Source organism: Xenopus laevis, chromosome 5S (genome assembly GCF_017654675.1).
Source record: "Xenopus laevis strain J_2021 chromosome 5S, Xenopus_laevis_v10.1, whole genome shotgun sequence".
Taxonomy (NCBI): domain Eukaryota; kingdom Metazoa; phylum Chordata; class Amphibia; order Anura; family Pipidae; genus Xenopus; species Xenopus laevis.
In genome coordinates, this window is record NC_054380.1 from 116,298,782 (window position 1) to 116,316,876 (window position 18,095).

The following is an 18,095-nucleotide window of genomic DNA, read 5'->3' on the forward strand; positions in this document are numbered from 1 at the left end:
TTATTATACGAAACCCAGTGCAGCCCATAATATCTTCAAATTGCAAATAGAACCTCTGCCATTGACTTCTACAGAGAACACTCAACAGGCTGAAGATGGAGTATTTTCGGATTCTGATTTTTTTGCATCCTCGGGATATAATAAATCTCGAAAAATTTGAGGGCTTTTTTTCTCTAAAAATTCAGATTTTATAGTAAAAAAAACTTGAATTTCTTGAGATTTTGGCATTCAGACTTTAATAAATAACCCCCTAAGTGTTGAAAAAGAGAACTGCCTAGGTCACCACAACAACACTCCTCACGTCAAATAACAGTTTTGAGTATAGGCCCACCCAAGTTTGTGGGGTGGGCCGGGAGGGAAGGGTAGGTTTTTTTGGTGGGTGGGTTAATTGGGAAAAGTTTTTTTTTTTTTACTAATTATTCGACTTAAAAAAAATTGTGGAAAAGTGAATCTTTCTAAACTTTATTTATAAGCAAAGGCCTAGCAAGAACAAACAGTACTATTGACATTTATTACCATTCAACTCATTAGGATAGGAAAGAAATTTAAATAACAAATACACCATTTACAAGTCAGTATTAATTACATTTCCTTTAGCAACTACAAGTATGGGATCCGTTATCTGGAAACCCCTAATCCAGGAAGCTCCAAATTATGGGAAGACCATCTCGCATAGACTCTCCATTTTAATTAAATAATTCACATTTTAAAATACGTTTTTCTCTGTAATAATAAAGCAGTACGTTGTATTTGATTCCAGCTAAGATATAATTAATCCTTATTGGAAGCATAACCAGCCTATTGAGTTTAATTGATTAAATTTTTTTTTTTATGGTATTCCAAATGAAGTAAAGACCCCTAATCCAGAAAGCCCCAGGTCCCAAGCACTCTGGATAATAGATCCGTTACCTGTACATGAGTTGGCCTCAATATTGACCAAGCAGTGCCAAATAACTTTTATCAGGATGCCCAAATGCCACCTGTAGTCTGGCCTAATGCACATTTTATTCATAATGACAGATTCTTTAATTCATTACGGTAGGTTAGGAATAATTAGCATTTAAGATGTGCCTGTCAAAAGGGAAGACATTCTCACCCCAGATCTGGTGTCAATATGAAAATGTCTTTATATAACAGAATAAGACAACTCTTTACCATCTAAGGAGATCAAAGTGAATATTATTATAAATAAATAGAGAATCCTAAATCCAGATGAGGATTTATGAGGAAATTGGCACACACATGTGGTCCTCATTATGATCCAATTATTTGTCACTAAACAAATGGATCATTCTGATTTGGTCTCCCAAGCTGGTGGGAGCAAATTGAGTAAATCAGCTTATTTGGCTCAGATTTTACCCTGTTTGCCCAGCTTTACATTGTATGTGATTATGGCAAACCCTTCTTTAAAGGACAATGAAAGTCAAATCACTGGGGTGTTGCAATTTGTTAGCCCACCACTGAATAATCACCATCCTCATTTGCCAGGCCTGGGTTTCTCTTTGTTGTACTGTTGTGCAGAGTTCCCAGGTATCCCCTGTGCTGCCCTGGCCTGGTGCATGTGCCCAGCTTGAAACAGTTCAGGGGGCTCCAGGGATTGTGGAATTCTCTGCACAACAGTACCCAGGGCCTGTGCATTTTTCTAAAGAAAAGGATTGGCAGTCCTGGGCAAAAAGTTTGCCATCACTGAAGAGGTTCCAAACAAATTGGTGTCCTCGTGGTGATTTTACATTTCATTGTCCTTTATTTCTTAGGCATACTGGCTTTGTCTTCTTTTAGATGTTCCGCAGATGAAGCCAAACAATCCAGCTACAGCCTGGCTGATGGCCACCAAAGCCTCCACTAGCCCAATAATGGCCAATGCCACAAACACAGTGATGTGGATGATCTTCTGGGTGTCTTCATTCAGTTCTATGGAAAGGTCCCTCTCGTGAATAATTCCTTGTGCGGCTGTAATGGCAGGATCTACTCTTGGCAAGCAGGTGGTGTTCAGGAGCCAGGCCAGATCAAACCGGAGCTCTTTGAAGGAGTTAGAGCTGTAGCAGAGAAAACACTTTATCACACAGTTTGGAGATAATATTTTATACATCACAGTTCATCTTTACATCTAAATGTTTAAAGGTGGCCATACATGTGCAGATTAAAGCTGCTGATATCGGTCCTTTAGGCTGTGGACACACACACATGCAGTTCACACCACTGTTTATAAAGGGCATGTAAAGTCTAAAATAGAATAAGGCTAGAAATGCTGTATTTTGTATACTAAATATAAACATGAACTTACTGCACCACAAGCCTAATCAAACAAATAATTTATGCTTTCAAAGTTGGCTACAGGGGGTCACCATCTTGTAACTTTGTTAAACATCTTTGCAAGACTAAGACTGTGCACATGCTCAGTGTGGTCTGGGCTGCTTAGGGATCGTCATAAACAAAGCTGCTCGAGTTCTGCATGGCTGGGAAGTAAGGCGGGGGCTCCCCCTGCTGTTCATAAGTCTGATTGTTTCCCTGCTCAGAAGTTAGGGACCATCTGACAATTCCTATCCACAGCAGTAAATGAAGGGAGAATTTCACTGCATACAGTCAGGTTTCTTATAAAAACGGTACACATTTTTTAATTAAAGTATATTGGAGATGGGTTTCTTTTTCATTAAAGAAAGTAAAAATCGGATTTTATTTTTTTGCCTTCACATGCCCTTTAAAAAAGCTGACTGCCGCGTAAATACTCTAATGTAATGTGCCATTGCATAGGCTAAAACCACTAAGCATATATATATATATATTTTTTTTTAAAATGCGGCGTGAACCGCCCCAAAAAAACACGACGAAGATCCGCATGTGTGTCCATGCCTTAAGACGATTGTGGGGGGGCTTCCGACGGGTCTTCCCGATCTATATCAGGCCAAAAAAATCGGCCTGATATCAATTGGGCAGGTTTGATTTTGATGAAAATGACAACAACTAGACAGAAATTAGTTTCTAGCCCGCTACCGGGCCAGGCCCCCCCCCAGTGGCGGGGTGCAAACAAAAACAGACACATTTGCAATTTGAAACGGCATTGATGGGAACACCAGTAGTCAATGAGGGGACATGGGCCTTGTATGTATTAGGGGTAGGGGACAGAAGAGACACGTGCTTTACATCCCCCAGAGGTAAGTACCTCTTCTGCCTACCCCTGTTTCCAACCCTGCCTTGATCCACTGGCCAACTGCAGTGAGGTAAGTAAACTTAACTAAAATGGCTGCAATAAAACTTGAGAAGGCTGCTGATATTCTGCCACAAATATAAAAGCAGTAGGTTTATGAGCACCCGCACAAGAACTAATAGGGACTTTCAGAAGCAAATCTCACTTATTAATCATAATATTAGGTACAAATAACTTTAGTTTTATCTGTTCACCCTTTAAACCTTGGCTCATTGATCTATGCTACATATTCACAAAGTAATCCAGTCAGCACCTGTGCCTTTCAAACTGCTTCAAGCTGGTGCAAGTCCAACAATACTTGTATCATGGACAGCACCACTCACGATTTTCTTTTTCTTCAAAAAGCCTTTATTAAGCCATGGGCTCTGACCCAAACAATTCGGCAATGTTTCAGACCGCCACCAGTCTTTTATAAAGCTACATATTGCCATGTAAGCAAGTGTGCGGCATCGATCAAACAGATACCTGAAAACGTTTATGTTGGCACCACAGATTCTACATTTTATGTGCAATTTTGAAAGAATACAAAAGAAAAGGTGGCAGTTAAACGCACCTGAGGTTGGCTAGGGTGTAGTCACAGCTGCTCAGCTCATTGCTCCCTGTCTCACAAATCAGTGGTCCCTTGGCAACCGCAAAGAGGGAGATGATAGTGCAGTAAACTGCTCCGATAATACTGAACACACTCAGAAGAGCTGACGCCAGCATCTGGGAAAGATCAGCTATTATTCATTAACTTAGACCAGGGGCCCCCTTTTTACATGTGAGCCACATTCATATTTTAAAAAGTTGAAGAATAACGAAAGCATGAATAATGTTCCCGAGGGTGCTAAATAAGGGCTGTGATTGGCTATCTGGTAGCCCCTATGTGGACTGGTAGTCTAAAGGAGGCTCTGATTGGCAGTAAGTCTGGTTTTTATGCAATTAAAGCTTGCTTCCAAGCCAACAAACCAAAAAAACAAAAGCTCCTGTTCCGAGGCCACTGGGAGCAACATGCAAGGGGTTGGTTGGGGAGCAACATATTGCTCACAAGCCACTACCGTAATTATTTATTTACTATTATTTATTATAATGTCCTCCCTGGAACAACCAGAATCCATTTGCTGACTTGTGTATTAATGTAATTCAAGACAATTCTGTGTTGTGTTTCTCATACCAATTCTTCATCTCTGAGTGCCCTGGGTCACTGAGCAACAATTGGCAATGGAGAAAATTTGAATTCTGGTGCCACTGTGTAATGAAATACTGGGCAGCACTGTTTCATGAAGTGTTTAAACCATTGTGGCTTGAAATGCCGGATTATTTCATATTTCACATGTGTCATATACTGCTGTTGTCACTGTTATGAAATAGCTGGGTCACTATGAAATATATTGCTGGGGTTACTGTGTTGTGATATATAATGAGGTCAGTGGCGTAACTAGATGTTTCTGGGCCGCACAGTTAATTCAATTTAGGGCCCCAAAATATTGATAAGTGGGCCTATTCTACCAAGATATATTTAAATTGCTCATTAATAAGGGTTTCATTGGGCCCTACACCCCAGGGTCTGCTTCCTCTGTAGTTACACAGAGACCACGCGCACACTCAGGCCCTTCGTAGGATTACGCTGGTGCCCAAGACCTAAGGGAGACGGCACTCCCAATAGACCAATGTAAGAAAAAAAGGCCTGGCACACGGAGCAAGTTAAACCGGGGTCCTACCCCTGGTGTGTTTATTGTATCAAACAACGTTTCGGAGGGCGTTCCCCCTTCGTCAGGGGGAACACCCTCCGAAACGTTGTTTGATGCAATAAATACACCAGGGGTAGGACCCCGGTTTAACTTGCTCCGTGTGCCAGGCCTTTTTTTCTTACATTCCTCTGTAGTTACACCCCTGATAGTGCCAGAGGTTGTCCCAAAGTATTCATTTACATGGACAGACAGGAGAATATATGCATGAAATGTTATTTAGTGACACATATAGAGTTACAAGTGGGTGGGGTCTCTGCTAAATTAAATGTGGTCTTTAAAATGGCATGGCCTATCCAAAAATGCAAGATTTCAAGTAACCAAATGCATATTAGTCTGTGGCTTTATAGGTGGGAGTGTCTAAAATTGTTGCAAGTGAATAAAAACAGGATTTTTTGTTACTCACCGTTAAATCTGTTTCTCTGTAGTCGATAGGGGGACACAGGGACTCTAGGGGTTTAAGCTCCACCCTCCAGGAGGCAGGACACTTAGAATAAAAAAACTTAAGGGGTGTGCCAAGGAACAGGCTTAACCCCACATACTGTAAGCATACCTCAGTTGGTACCAAAGAGACTGCAGAAAAAATTAAAATCAACTGGCAACAGGTAAACCAAGGAAACTTTTCCATAAGACCAAACGGTCAACATTTCGCTAGGGTCGGGAAGCCCTGTGTCCCCCTATCGACTACAGAGAAACAGATTTAACGGTGAGTAACAAAAAATCCTGTTTTCTCTGTCGTCTCAGGGGGACACAGGGACTCTAGGGGACTTAACAAAGCAGCCCCAGAACAGCAGGGAGGGAGCGAAATCGGGAAGAATAGCAATTAAGACACCTTACTGCACCACAGAGTGCAGTATTTTGCGGCCAAAGGCGGCTTCCGCAGAAGAAAAGGTGTCAAGGCTATAGAATTTGGTGAATGTGTGAACCGAGGACCAAGTGGCTGCTCTGCAGATCTGGTCCAAAGAAGCCGAGTTACGCCATGCCCAGGAAGCTCCCATGGCTCTCGTGGAGTGAGCTCGAATGGATGTTGGAGGAGGTCTCCCCTTGGAAAGATAAGCGTGACGAATGAGTTCCCGAAGCCATCTTGCAATTGTCGTCTTCGAAGCTGCCATGCCCCGACGGGGGCCGGATGGAAGCAAAAAGAGAGCTTGAGAACGTCGGAAAGGTTTGGAGCGTTCAAGATACCAGCGAAGTGCTCTGACCACATCTAGACTGTGAAGACGCCGTTCCTTGGCATTCTTAGGATCCGGACAGAAGGACGGGACGACAATCTCTTGGTTGATGTGGAACGATGAGACGACTTTGGGGAGGAAGGAAGGCACTGTACGAAGTACTGCTTTGTCCTTGTGAAAGACTAGTAGTGAAGGGTCACATGAAAGGGCACCGAGTTCGGAGACCCGCCTGGTAGAAGAGATGGCAACCAGGAACGCCACCTTCCAAGTCAGAATGTTTCTGGAATGACCGCCAGTGGTTCGAAAGGAGGGTCGAGAAGAGCCTCCAACACCAGGTTGAGGTCCCATCCTGGTACTGAGGTACGGAATGGCGGAGCAATATGGGCCACTCCCTGTAGGAATGTGCGGACCGAGTCATCCATGGCAAGTCGAGTCTGGAGTAAGACCGAAAGAGCTGAGACCTGAACCTTCAGTGAACTTAACTTGAGACCTAGCTGAAGTCCCCTTTGCAGGAAGGAGAGAACTCTGGGAACGTTGCATTCAAGGAAGGAGTAGTGGGCTTCCTTGCACCATTTCCAGTAATTGTGCCACACCCGATGATAAGCTTTGGAGGAAGTGGCCTTGCGTGATCTGAGCATCGTGGCAATGACCTCTTCTGTCAAACCCTGTCTTCGCCAAATGGTGGCCTCAACAGCCATCCCGTCAAAGCGAACAGCCCCGGGTTGTGGTGGACGATGGGACCTTGTTGGAGGAGGTCGTCCCTGGCTGGAAGTCGAAGTGGGTGTGCAATGGACATCTCCTGAAGGTCCGAAAACCAAGTTCTCCTGGGCCAATATGGAGCTATCACGATCACAGTTGAGGGAGACTGTCGGATCTTCTTCAGCACCCGAGGAAGCATGGGAATTGGAGGAAACACATAAGCCAGTCTGAACCGCCATTCTTGTGTCATGGCGTCCACACCCATCGCCATCGGATCCCGGGAACGAGCGAAGAAGTTGGGAACTTTGCGATTTGGTCTGGCGGCCATGAGGTCGATTTGAGGACAACCCCATTGTGCCACGAGATCCGCAAACACTTCGGGATGCAGTTCCCATTCTCCCGGATCCAGCTGATTGCGACTGAGATAATCCGCCTGGGTGTTGTCCACACCTGGGATGTGTATGGCGGAAAGTCGGACTGATCTGGCTTCCGCCCACGTCAGAATTTGGTCCACTTCCGCTAGACACGCTTTGCTGCGAGTCCCTCCTTGTCTGTTTATGTATGCGACTGTGGTGGAGTTGTCGCTCTGCACTCGGACCGATTTGTTCTGGAGTTGTGAAGACCAGTGTCTGAGGGCCAGTCGCACTGCCCGAAGCTCCAGGATGTTTATGGAAAGCTTGGTTTCGCTGGGGGCCCATTGACCTTGAACGGAGAGCTTGTACCACGTTGCTCCCCAGCCCAGAAGGCTTGCGTCTGTTGTGATGACGGTCCAGTCTGGGACGGCCCAGGACTGGCCCGTGGATAGGTTGTGTTGGGTTAGCCACCAAAGGAGGGACTCCCGTGTCTTTTGCTGCAGGTGAATTTTCTGGGTTAGAGGTCCTCCCTTCCATCCCGATAGGATGTTGGCTTGCAGAGGCCGTAGGTGAAACTGAGCAAACGGTACCGCTTCGATGGACGAGACCATCAGTCCCAGCACCCGCATAGCTAGGTGGACTGTGGGAGGTTGACTGGAACGAAGAAGCCTGATCTGGTCCCTTATCTTCTTCTGCTTGTCCGGGGTAGGGACACCCGCTGCGTTAAAGTGTTGAAATGAAGGCCTAGGAACATCATTTGGTGACTGGGTGTCAAACTGGATTTGATCCAGTTGATGGTCCAGCCGAAACTCTGGATCAGGGATATTGCGGTCTGAAGATGTGCTCTGCACTGTTCTGCCGTTCTGGCCTTCAGGAGCAAGTCGTCGAGGTAGGGAGTCACCGAGACTCCCTGGAGTCGGAGGGTTGCTGCTGTCACCGCCATGAGTTTGGTGAAGACTCGGGGCGCTGAGGTTAATCCGAATGGCAGTGCCACAAACTGGTAGTGGCGGTTCTTGAAGGCAAAACGGAGGAAGCGGTGGTGAGGAGGCCAGATGGGCACGTGGAGATAGGCATCTTTTATGTCCAGGGACATCAATAGCTGACCCGGTTCCATACCTCTGATGACTGAGCGAAGGTCTCCATCTTGAACCGTACTGAGCGTATGTGTTTGTTGAGAAATTTCAGATCCAGTACTGGTCGAAAAGAACCGTCCTTCTTTGGGACTAGGAACAGGTTGGAGTAAAAACCGGAGAATTTCTCTGACGGGGGAACAGGGATGATCACTCCATCCTGTTCCATGTTGGCAATGCAGTCCAGAAAGGCCTGAGCTTTGTCGATTTTGGATGGGAGTCTGGACATGAGGAATTTTCTGGGAGGGGGAGAAGAAAAGTCCAGATGGTAGCCTTCGGAAATTATTTCGGTGACCCAAGCGTCTGACGAATAATGGTTCCAAACCTCCCGGAATCGTAGCAATCTGCCCCCTATTGATTGCCGAGACCCCGGAGGGGGTGCCCCGTCAACCGGAAGTGGATTTGTCGGCTGAAGGCTTGTTGTGAAACTTGTTGGTTTTCCAAGGCGTGCGGCCCTTATCACTTTGCTTGGAACGAAACTGGGAGCGTTGAGGGGGGCTGTTTCGTCTGGAGAATCTTCCACTGGGGCCACGAAAAAACTTTCCCCGTCTAGAGGACGATGTGTGTCTGTACTTGTTTTGGGGGAGGAAGGTGCTTTTCCCCCAGTGGCCTGGGAGATGATCTTTTCAAGTTCTTCCCCAAAGAGCCTCTGTCCCTTGAATGGAAGTGAAGTTAAGGATTTCTTGGAACTGATATCAGCTGTCCAATTCTTAAGCCAGAGCGTCCTGCGGGCAGCCACAGATAGTGCTGAGGTGCGAGCGGTAATCTGAGTGGTATCAAGAGTTGCGTCACACAAGTATGCTGCTGCCTCCGCGATGGATTGTGCAGATGACATGAGGTCTATTCTGGGGACACCCTCTTGAATGTCTGAAATCAGAGTTTCGGACCAGGCTTGTATGGCTCGGGCTACCCAGGCGGACGCCAGTGCTGGGCGAAAGGTAGAGCCAGCAGATGAGTATACTGCCCTCAGGAATCCCTCTAGTCTTTTGTCAGATGGGTCCTTGAAGGCTGCAGCGTCTGTAACGGGCAAGGCAGTGGACTTAGAGAGTCTAGAGACTGGAGCGTCTACCGCTGGCGGCATAGACCATTTTTCCAACCGATTCTTTATTAAACGGATAGGACTTGGAAAATTTACGAGTAGCCTGGAATTTTCGTTCAGGGAAATTCCATTCATCGTGAATAATGCTGGTAAGTTGTTCATGAGACGGGAAACAAGCTGAGGATTTATGTTTCCTCTTAAACAGATTTGCAGAAGAAGTGTGCTGTTCTGCTTCCATCACTCCCTTGATTATGTGCTCCACATCATGAGGGACCTCTCTGTCCTTGGTCTCCCCCTCATTTTCTCCCTCCTCATCAGAGGAAATATCAGAAAGTGGAAGTTCGCCCTCTGAATGGGAGGCGGCTCCTCCATATGACGAGCCCTCAGAAAGGTAATGGGAGTCGTCGTCCGGTTTGGGACTGGAAGGCCTTTTACGCTTCCCGCTAGGCTTGTGGGCTAGTTTAGCTATGGCCCTGCCTAGATTGTCAGCAATTGAAGGTAAACTCTGCAAGGATGCTAGAGACTGTGAGAGCTGGATAGCCCATGAGGGAGCTGGGGGGTCAGATGATGTACCTGCGATCCCATCGTGTGCAGAGTTATCTTGTGGAGGATTCGCCAAATTGAGAAATCTCTGGTGCAGTAGATTCCTGGGCAGGTGCAGGGCCCTGTCCCTTGGAGCAAGATCTGCAGAGGGATTCAGCCTGACCCCTGGTATTTTGGACTGACAATTTTTGCAGGCAAAATAGGTAACCTGTGCTGTTGGTGCTCTCCCCCCGCCCTTGGGAAAAGTCCCCCTGACTTACCTTCCGCCATAATGCAGTGTCAATGGTACCTGCTGAGGAATGGCTGTGGAGGGGTTAAGTTGCAGTGATCAGGTAGAGGACTGCTTCCTGAAGGGGTGAGTGAACCCTAAAAGAAGTAGGGGGGCTTCACTAAACAATCTAATGAAAAACCGTTGTGCCGTGTCCCTCTCTATCCCACTCCTGGCAGAGAATGGCGCGCTTAGTGATCGCGCGCCGCAGCTCCTCCTGTTCGCCGCTAAAAGAAAAATGGCGCCTGGAACGCATGAATGCGATGCGTTCCAGGGTTGAAGCGGCAGGAAGGAGCTGCGCGCGCGAGCCGTCTGTGAGCGGGAGACGGAGAGACAGAGGCGCAATGAATGGCGCGTTGTGAAAATCAGCCAGGTCGGAAGGGAATTACTCCCCTAGGGGCCTAAATACCCTGAAGGCCAGAAATAAATGAGAAGGAAGGGGGAGGGGAGAGCAACCCGGGGAGATAGACATGAACACTGCCATGGTACTCACCCGGCGCTTCACCGTACAGAACTGCTGTCCCTATTGGGTGGCAGGTAGTAACTGTGTGGGTCGGATATAGCCTGAATGGCTAGGGTAGAGACCCCGGTGAAGAATCCCGCGAAGGGGGAATTCACAGAGTAAACAGGCATTCCTGTACCTGGAGATACCCCAGAATGATGAATGCAGCTGAAGAGCATGCGAAGTCCATCCTCCTTGAAAGCAGGACACTTAAAAACTGAGGTATGCTTACAGTATGTGGGGTTAAGCCTGTTCCTTGGCACGCCCCTTAAGTTTTTTTATTCTAAGTGTCCTGCCTCCTGGAGGGTGGAGCTTAAACCCCTAGAGTCCCTGTGTCCCCCTGAGACGACAGAGAAATAACCTTTAATGAATCTGTCCAGCACTTACCCCTCCTCTGGAATTACAGCTTCCCTTCTTCCTTGCAGCCAGAGTCATTGATACAGCAGGTAAGACCTGTGGGTTACATCAGAGAGACGTTACGGTTCTTCAAAAAACTCCCAAACCATTATATTTAGCCTTAATTTCAAATACATATGGTTTCTGCAGGTTACACCTGAATAGCACTGCAGCTATGTACAATGTTAACTTGCCACCTATCTAGTTTTGCCCTCAGTAGTGTAGTTTCACAAGGCTTTTTGGGGACACAAAAGCTTATTTGCAATATATACGGCTCAATACGCAACACAAAATGGTTTCCTCTAAAGCATTCCCAATATATTATCCTATAACTTCAGAAAAGACGGAGACGAAAAAAGTTAAAATAACTTTGTAATCAATTTATTCAGATAAATTTCAACTTTCACAAAACCTTTCTCTTTTTATCATAGGTTATAGGTTATCTAAACATACAGGTCATTTTTTCAGTAGAATTCATCATACATAGAATATATAGATTTAAAAAAAATTATTTGTAAAACCCTACATAAAAAGTTGTATTAAAAATACAAAAAAGTCAGACTCCTTGGCTGTTCATACATAAAGAAAATCCAAAAAATATTAACATTTTGGATATGGAATTAATAGTGGAAGGAATTAAAGTCAATACATTTAGGGTTGCCACCTTTCCCGACTTGTGGTCAGGACAGGGGGGGGCTGTAGATGACGTCATGTTGCTGATGTCATGAGACGTACCTACAATGTCACAGGTTGGGACATAAATATTCACAGGGCTTATGATGTGGCAATCAGCGATTGGCAAATCAAGGAGAATCCTGCCAGGTTTTCCTAACCAACCAGGCACTTTTGACCCAGGCAGCCCTTCCTGAAAACTGAGCTGTTAGGGTAAAAACCGTTTGCAACCCTAACTACATCCGATGTTCCTCCTATTTCGTTCTCAGCTATATGCACAAAACATTCTTTTGTGCACATATTTTAAATTTTATGCACATTTTTAAAAACTGTGTGCTGAAGACAGAATAAAAGCAAAATTTTTTGTCACACAAAATTCTTTGTTCACACCATAATTTGTTGTGTGCGCTGGCCTCAAAATTTGTGTGAGCACACATGAGCGCACAGCTTAGAGGGAACATTGACTAAATCTCTAAATTCTCACTTTGCCTCAAGCAGGAGTAGCCCTGAGTGTGGTTGTAGATATAAAGGTAATTTCAATAGAAGTTTGACAATGTGAATGGGAGAACATAGAGGAGCTAAAGGGCCTATTAATAAAATAAAATGTTTTCTTATACCATAAATGATGCTACAATCCATGGGTGCTCTTTTAAGGGTAATTTAAGGGTAATTTAAAAAGGGTAATTTAGTTCTTGTGGGTACAGTCTGATTGGGTGAAAGGGAGTGATTATAATAACTTTGGGTTAATGCAAATGGAACAAAAGTTGAAATTTGGACTTTGATACAGTAACACCCTTTTGGCTAAATTATTGTATTTTGAAATAGTCTCTTTCCTTATATAATTAAATGTATGAGGTTCATAAATTAGAGAGTTGTGTCTATAGGAAAATGTTACCCAGTCTGGATGAATCAATTGGCATACAAGGAAGTGAGGTGAAATGAGTGTTTAAAAGGGCATGTAAAGGCAAAACAATAAAATCCCATTTTTACTTTCTTTAATGAAAAAGAAACCTATCTCCAATATACTTTAATTAAAAAATGTGTACCGTTTTTATAAGAAACCTGACTGTATGCAGTGAAATTCTCCCTTCATTTACTGCTGTGGATAGGAATTGTCAGATGGTCCCTAACTGCTGAGCAGGGAAACAATCATACTTATGAACAGCAGGGGGAGCCCCCGCCTTACTTCCCAGCCATGCAGAACTCAAGCAGCTTTGTTTATGACGATCCCTAAGCAGCCCAGACCACACTGAGGATTTGCACAGTCTTAGTCTTGCAAAGATGTTTAACAAAGTTACAAGATGGTGACCCCTGTAGCCAACTTTGAAAGTATAAATTATTTGTTTGATTAGGCTTGTGGTGCAGTAAGTTCATGTTCATGTTTAGTATACAAAATACAGCATTTCTAGCCGTCTATTTTAGACTTTACATGCCCTTTAAAGTTTATTTCCTAAAAAGCCCAGTGGAGTGGGTGAAACGCATAGCAATATTATATAATTTAATCACACATCACAAGGTGAACTCTAGTTGAATCCTCGTTATACCTGTACATTGCTAAATTCTAGAACATTGGTGCAGGAAAGCAGAGAAAGGGAGAACAACCTGGTGGATTTGTCCATTCTCCCTTCTTTTGTGTGATTGTTAAGTTTTACAAAGCCTGTAGGTTTACCTAGTGACTAACACTAGCCTTACTATTAAAGAACAATGCTCCACTGACTCCACTTCTCTATCTTAAGAAACCCCAACAGCTCACTTGTTACTGCTTTTTATCCTACAGCCAAAAAGCCAGTAAAACCCCAGTACAATTCAGTGTCGCAATTGTAGAATTCTTGGCTTACTAAAGTGAAGGATACTGAACAATCATTTTCCATAATTAACTTAAGATAATGTTGCAGAACTACCCTTTTTGGCTAATCAAAGTCTTTAAGTATTGTTGCTAAACTAAAACTATCTGCTTCTATCAAGTATTTGATTCTGGCTTATAGATTTTTATATATGAACTCACATCTCTGCCAAGGATCCATCATTTTAAATACAGCTTTTTATACAAGCCTATTCAGTATTGCTTTAACCTTACAGATTTGAGTTAGGATTGGTTGCTGTTGGTCCCTAGCACTGTACTATTCCTTTTGGAATAATAAAAAAACATACGTTAATATATCTAAGCATTGGTATATGAAGTAACTGGAGAGACTAATTCAGGGATCCCCAACCTTTTGAACCCATGAGCAACATTCAGAAGAAAAGGGAGTTGAGGAGAAACACAAGCATGAAAAATGTTCTTGGGGTGCCAAATAAGTGCTGTGATTGGCCATTTGGTAGCCCCTATGTGGATTGTCAACCTACATTGAGGCTTTGTTTGGCAGTACATCTGGTTTCTATACAACCAAGACTTTAATTCAAAAATAAGCTCCTACTTTGAGGCCACTGAGAGCAACATGAGGTTGGAGAGCAACATGTTGCTCACAAGCTACTGGTTGGGGATCACTGATCTAACTGATATTTCATTTAATAATGTAATAAATGTATAGCATTAAGAGTGCAAGAAATAGGGGTTCTTGATCTTTCCCTCTGGAATAGCTGAAGCTTTGTTACATCTAAATGACTTCTGTATGCACAAGTTGTGAATGATCTTTCCACCTTTCCTCAAGAGCAACCATGTTAACAAAACAAGGGTGATATTATTCTTAAAGGGGTGGTTCACCTTTAAATGAACTTTTAGTATGATGTAGAGAGTGATATTCTGAGACAATATGCAATTGGTTTTAATTTTTTATTATTTGTGGTTTTTGAGTTATTTAGCTTTTTATTCAGCAGCTCTCCGGTTTGCAATTTCAGACATTTGCACACGATTTGAATGGAATATGAATAGAGGAAGGCTGAATAGAAAGATGAGTAATAAAACGTAGCAATAAAAGTAAATGTGTAACTTTACAGAGCATTTGTTTTTCAGATGGGGTCAGTCACCCTCTTTGAAGGCTGCAAAGTGTTGGAAGAAGAAGGCAAATAATGGAAAATAAATAAGGAAGAGCAATTGAAAAGTTGCTTAGAATTGACCATTCTATAACATACTTGGGGGCCGATTCACAAAGGGTCGAATATCGAGGGTTAATTAACCCTCGATATTCGACTGGGAATTAAAATCCTTCGACTTCGAATATCGATATTCAAATAGGCGATCGAACGATCAAAGGAATATTCCTTCGATCGAACGATAAAATCCTTCGAATCGAATGATTCGAAGCATTTTAATCCAACGATCGAAGGATTATCCTTCGACCAAAAAAACTTAGGAAAGCCTATAGGGACCTTCCCCATAGGCTAACATTGACTTCGGTAGCTTTTAGATGGCGAACTAGGGGGTCGAAGTTTTTTCTTAAAGAGACAGTACTTCGACTATCGAATGGTCGAATAGTCGAACGATTTTTAGTTTGAATAGTTCGATTCGAAGTCGTAGTCGAAGGTCAAAGTAGCCCATTCGATGGTCGAAGTAGCCCAAAAAACACTTCGTAATTCGAAGTTTTTTTACTTCGAATCCTTCACTCGAAGTTAGTGAATCGGCCCCTAAAAGTTAAGGTGAACCACCTTTTGTTACTATTTTACTTTATTTCACAAGCTTTCGCTAACATAATTAGACCCCCATTAACTTTACATATCTCTGTGACCCTAATGGGATACTTATCTTCACCAAAACACTTCCCTATTGGTTGTTGGTAAAGGAGACCATCTACTCAGGAACCTTGCCAACTAAGATCCCACCTAGTATAGATGTTTATAGATAGAGGGGGATAGCCTAGTAGGATGAGAGACCAACTAATAGGCTACCATGATGACATCCCAACTCAAGACTATATAGTATCTTGCCAGTGTCATCATATATTTTATTGCCTTCAGCTTTCTTCATGCATTTTTCTGTTTTCTACATTTTTCTGGCAATGTGGAGGGTTCTATTTGGCGCAAGCATATTCTGCCAGGTAGGTCTTCCTTATGTAGATGGGGTGAAACAGAAATGAAAACCTGCTTACCAGCAATCCTCCTCCAACCAAACCTGGTAGCCACCATTCGTAGCACGAGATAGGGCTAACAAAGAGTCTTCCATCTTCCACATAATCAGCAATCAGTGGGGTCAGGTTAAATGCAATAGCCAATAAAGATAAGATCAGAAGGAAGAATCCATTGCAGGATGACCAGCCTTCAGTGCAAGTCATCTTGGAGGATCCCAGCAATCCAGTATCTGGCTCAGACTGACTGCTATCAGTGATTGTTTTGCGTTCTTGTATAAGGTCAAAGTTAAAATTTAGCAGAAAGGGAAAATAAATTTGCATCAATTGTATGTCAGCAGGTCCAGAGTTCGTTCCCAGCCGGAAATAGGGTAGTGATGCTCATTTGACTAAATGGTATGTTTATGCTTTTCTAGCCTGCATTAATAAAATCTTAAGATATAAGCAGAGAAAGTATTCATATTTGCACTGGATAGTGCAATGTATCTAATAAGAATATATATATATATATATATATATATATATATACCAGATCAATAAATTGGCCAAAGGCTGAGTTTTGTAGCTTCTCCGAACAACCTTCGTGGAAGTACTGCAATTTGCAACTTCAAAGTTAGTTGTTATACACTAAATAAATGTGTTGTGCATATGATTACTTTTTACAATAATAGGACATTATAGACATTATAGTTAGCGGGGGATCTATTTTCCCATAATAAAGTTCAAGGAACAAGTGGCCCTCTCCATTAGACTTGAGGAACTGAAATTTAATTTGAAACAGTGAAGGTGCTTCTTCATGGTGAAGGCGGTGAGGCTGGTTGTGGTCATGTTCATAGTTATTAGACCCCCATTGTCTGTTTCAACATCAATACCGTCTGCTTTGGCTGTCTGTTCACGGTGACATTATTACTGTACCAGATTATGTAGAAAGTAAAAGTCCACAAATCACATGTGGTCATGAGTGGTCACCACGGAAAAACGTCCATAGACTCTAAAGCACGGATCCTCAACCTTTTGAACCCGTGAGCAACATTTAGAAGTAAAAGGAGTTGAGGAGCAACACTTACATGAAAAATGTTCTTGGGGTGCCAAAATAAGTGCTGTGATTGGCCATTTGGTAGCCCCTATGTGGATTTTCAACCTTCATTGAGTCTCTTTATGGCAGTGCGCCTGGTTTTTATACAACCAAAACTTGTAAACCAAAACGTATTAAAAAATAAACACCTGCTTTGAGGCCACTGGGAGCAACATCCAAGGGGTTGGAGAGCAACATGTTACACATGAGCTACTGGTTGGGGATCACTGCTCTAAAGTATTGTGTGTTGAAAAAGATGTGCAAAAACCACGAAAAATATGCAAAATGACAAAATTACAAACTTTTGTCATTTTGCATATTTTTGCCAAAGGAAAATGGGAAGATAAGTTCAACAACTGATTAGTTAGAAATTATATGATTGGGTCAGGTTTCAAAATGAGCAGTGTTAGCAGTAAACCCTACTTATGCTATTACTGGGACACTGGCAGATCAGATTCCAATGGAATTGAATGACAATATCTCCCAAGAGGATACAAAATTGTTGGCATTAGATAAGGACACTTTTTTGCTTGTCCAGTAGGTGACACAAGAATTTCTCTACAATGAACATAGGGTCACAGGTCCACCATACATAATATGCCAGTTGGATACGATTATTACAATTTTACTGCTTTTGCCACCAATGTTTTATGAACTTTAGCAAATCTAGTGAGCAATCGGGCCATAGAAACATTGCAATCTGTACTTTACAGCAAGAGATATTTGTACAGGAAGAAAAATTCTTTGCTCAGAAAGAAAACTGTTGACCGGACAGAAGAGGAAGTTGGTGACTGTGAACTGTGTGCATGCGTGTAATTACGTGTACGCATGCGCAAAACGATGTGTGCGCATGAGCAGAATTGTATTTATGCAAAGGATACAAGCATTTTTTTTAAATGTTGGTGGCAGGGCCCCCTTTACAAGTTAAAAAAAAATTGGGGCCCCAAAAATTTGTGGCAGGGGCCTTTAGAATATTAAAATAATACATTGGTGGCCAGGGGATTAAAAAAAACAAAAAACCCACATTGGTGTTCAGTAGAATTGAACTCGTGGCTTCAGCAATTCAACTTCGCCTCCTTTCGTGACTTTCGGTCTTATATATATATACACATATATCAGAAATGTTCATTACATGCCATAAAATATCATGAGAGCTGTTGAGCTGTAATTACAGACCTTGCTGTAAGTCATTAAAACTATAAAATGCAAAAGATTTCTCTGCAATAAAAATAAGAACATTCCTAATCCTTCCATGCAAAAGAGGAATTGTTGGCAAATTCAAATAATGAATGCAATTCTATGGAATGTCCTGC

At 43.1% G+C, this 18,095-nt stretch overlaps 1 protein-coding gene across 1 annotated transcript; it reads right to left on the reverse strand.

The window, feature by feature from the left end:
- Positions 1–448: 448 nt before the first annotated feature.
- On the reverse strand, positions 449–15,950 carry tm4sf20.S (transmembrane 4 L six family member 20 S homeolog). The gene is made up of 4 exons (XM_018265872.2): positions 15,732–15,950; positions 11,026–11,091; positions 3,759–3,910; positions 449–2,036 (listed from the first exon to the last, which is right to left on the reverse strand). Exons 1-4 carry the CDS (start codon positions 15,912–15,914, stop codon positions 1,751–1,753), a joined length of 687 nt encoding a protein of 228 aa, XP_018121361.1. The 5' UTR covers positions 15,915–15,950; the 3' UTR covers positions 449–1,750.
- Positions 15,951–18,095: the final 2,145 nt, after the last annotated feature.

Coding starts and splice junctions, on each gene's coding strand:
- tm4sf20.S (XM_018265872.2), bottom strand. CDS start 15,914: ATGACTTGCACTGAAGGCTGGTCATCCTGCAATGGATTCTTCCTTCTG. Junction 11,092..15,731: donor TGGTTGGAGGAGGATTGCTG/GTAAGCAGGTTT, acceptor TGTAACCCACAG/GTCTTACCTGCTGTATCAAT. Junction 2,037..3,758: donor TACACCCTAGCCAACCTCAG/GTGCGTTTAACT, acceptor TCTCTGCTACAG/CTCTAACTCCTTCAAAGAGC.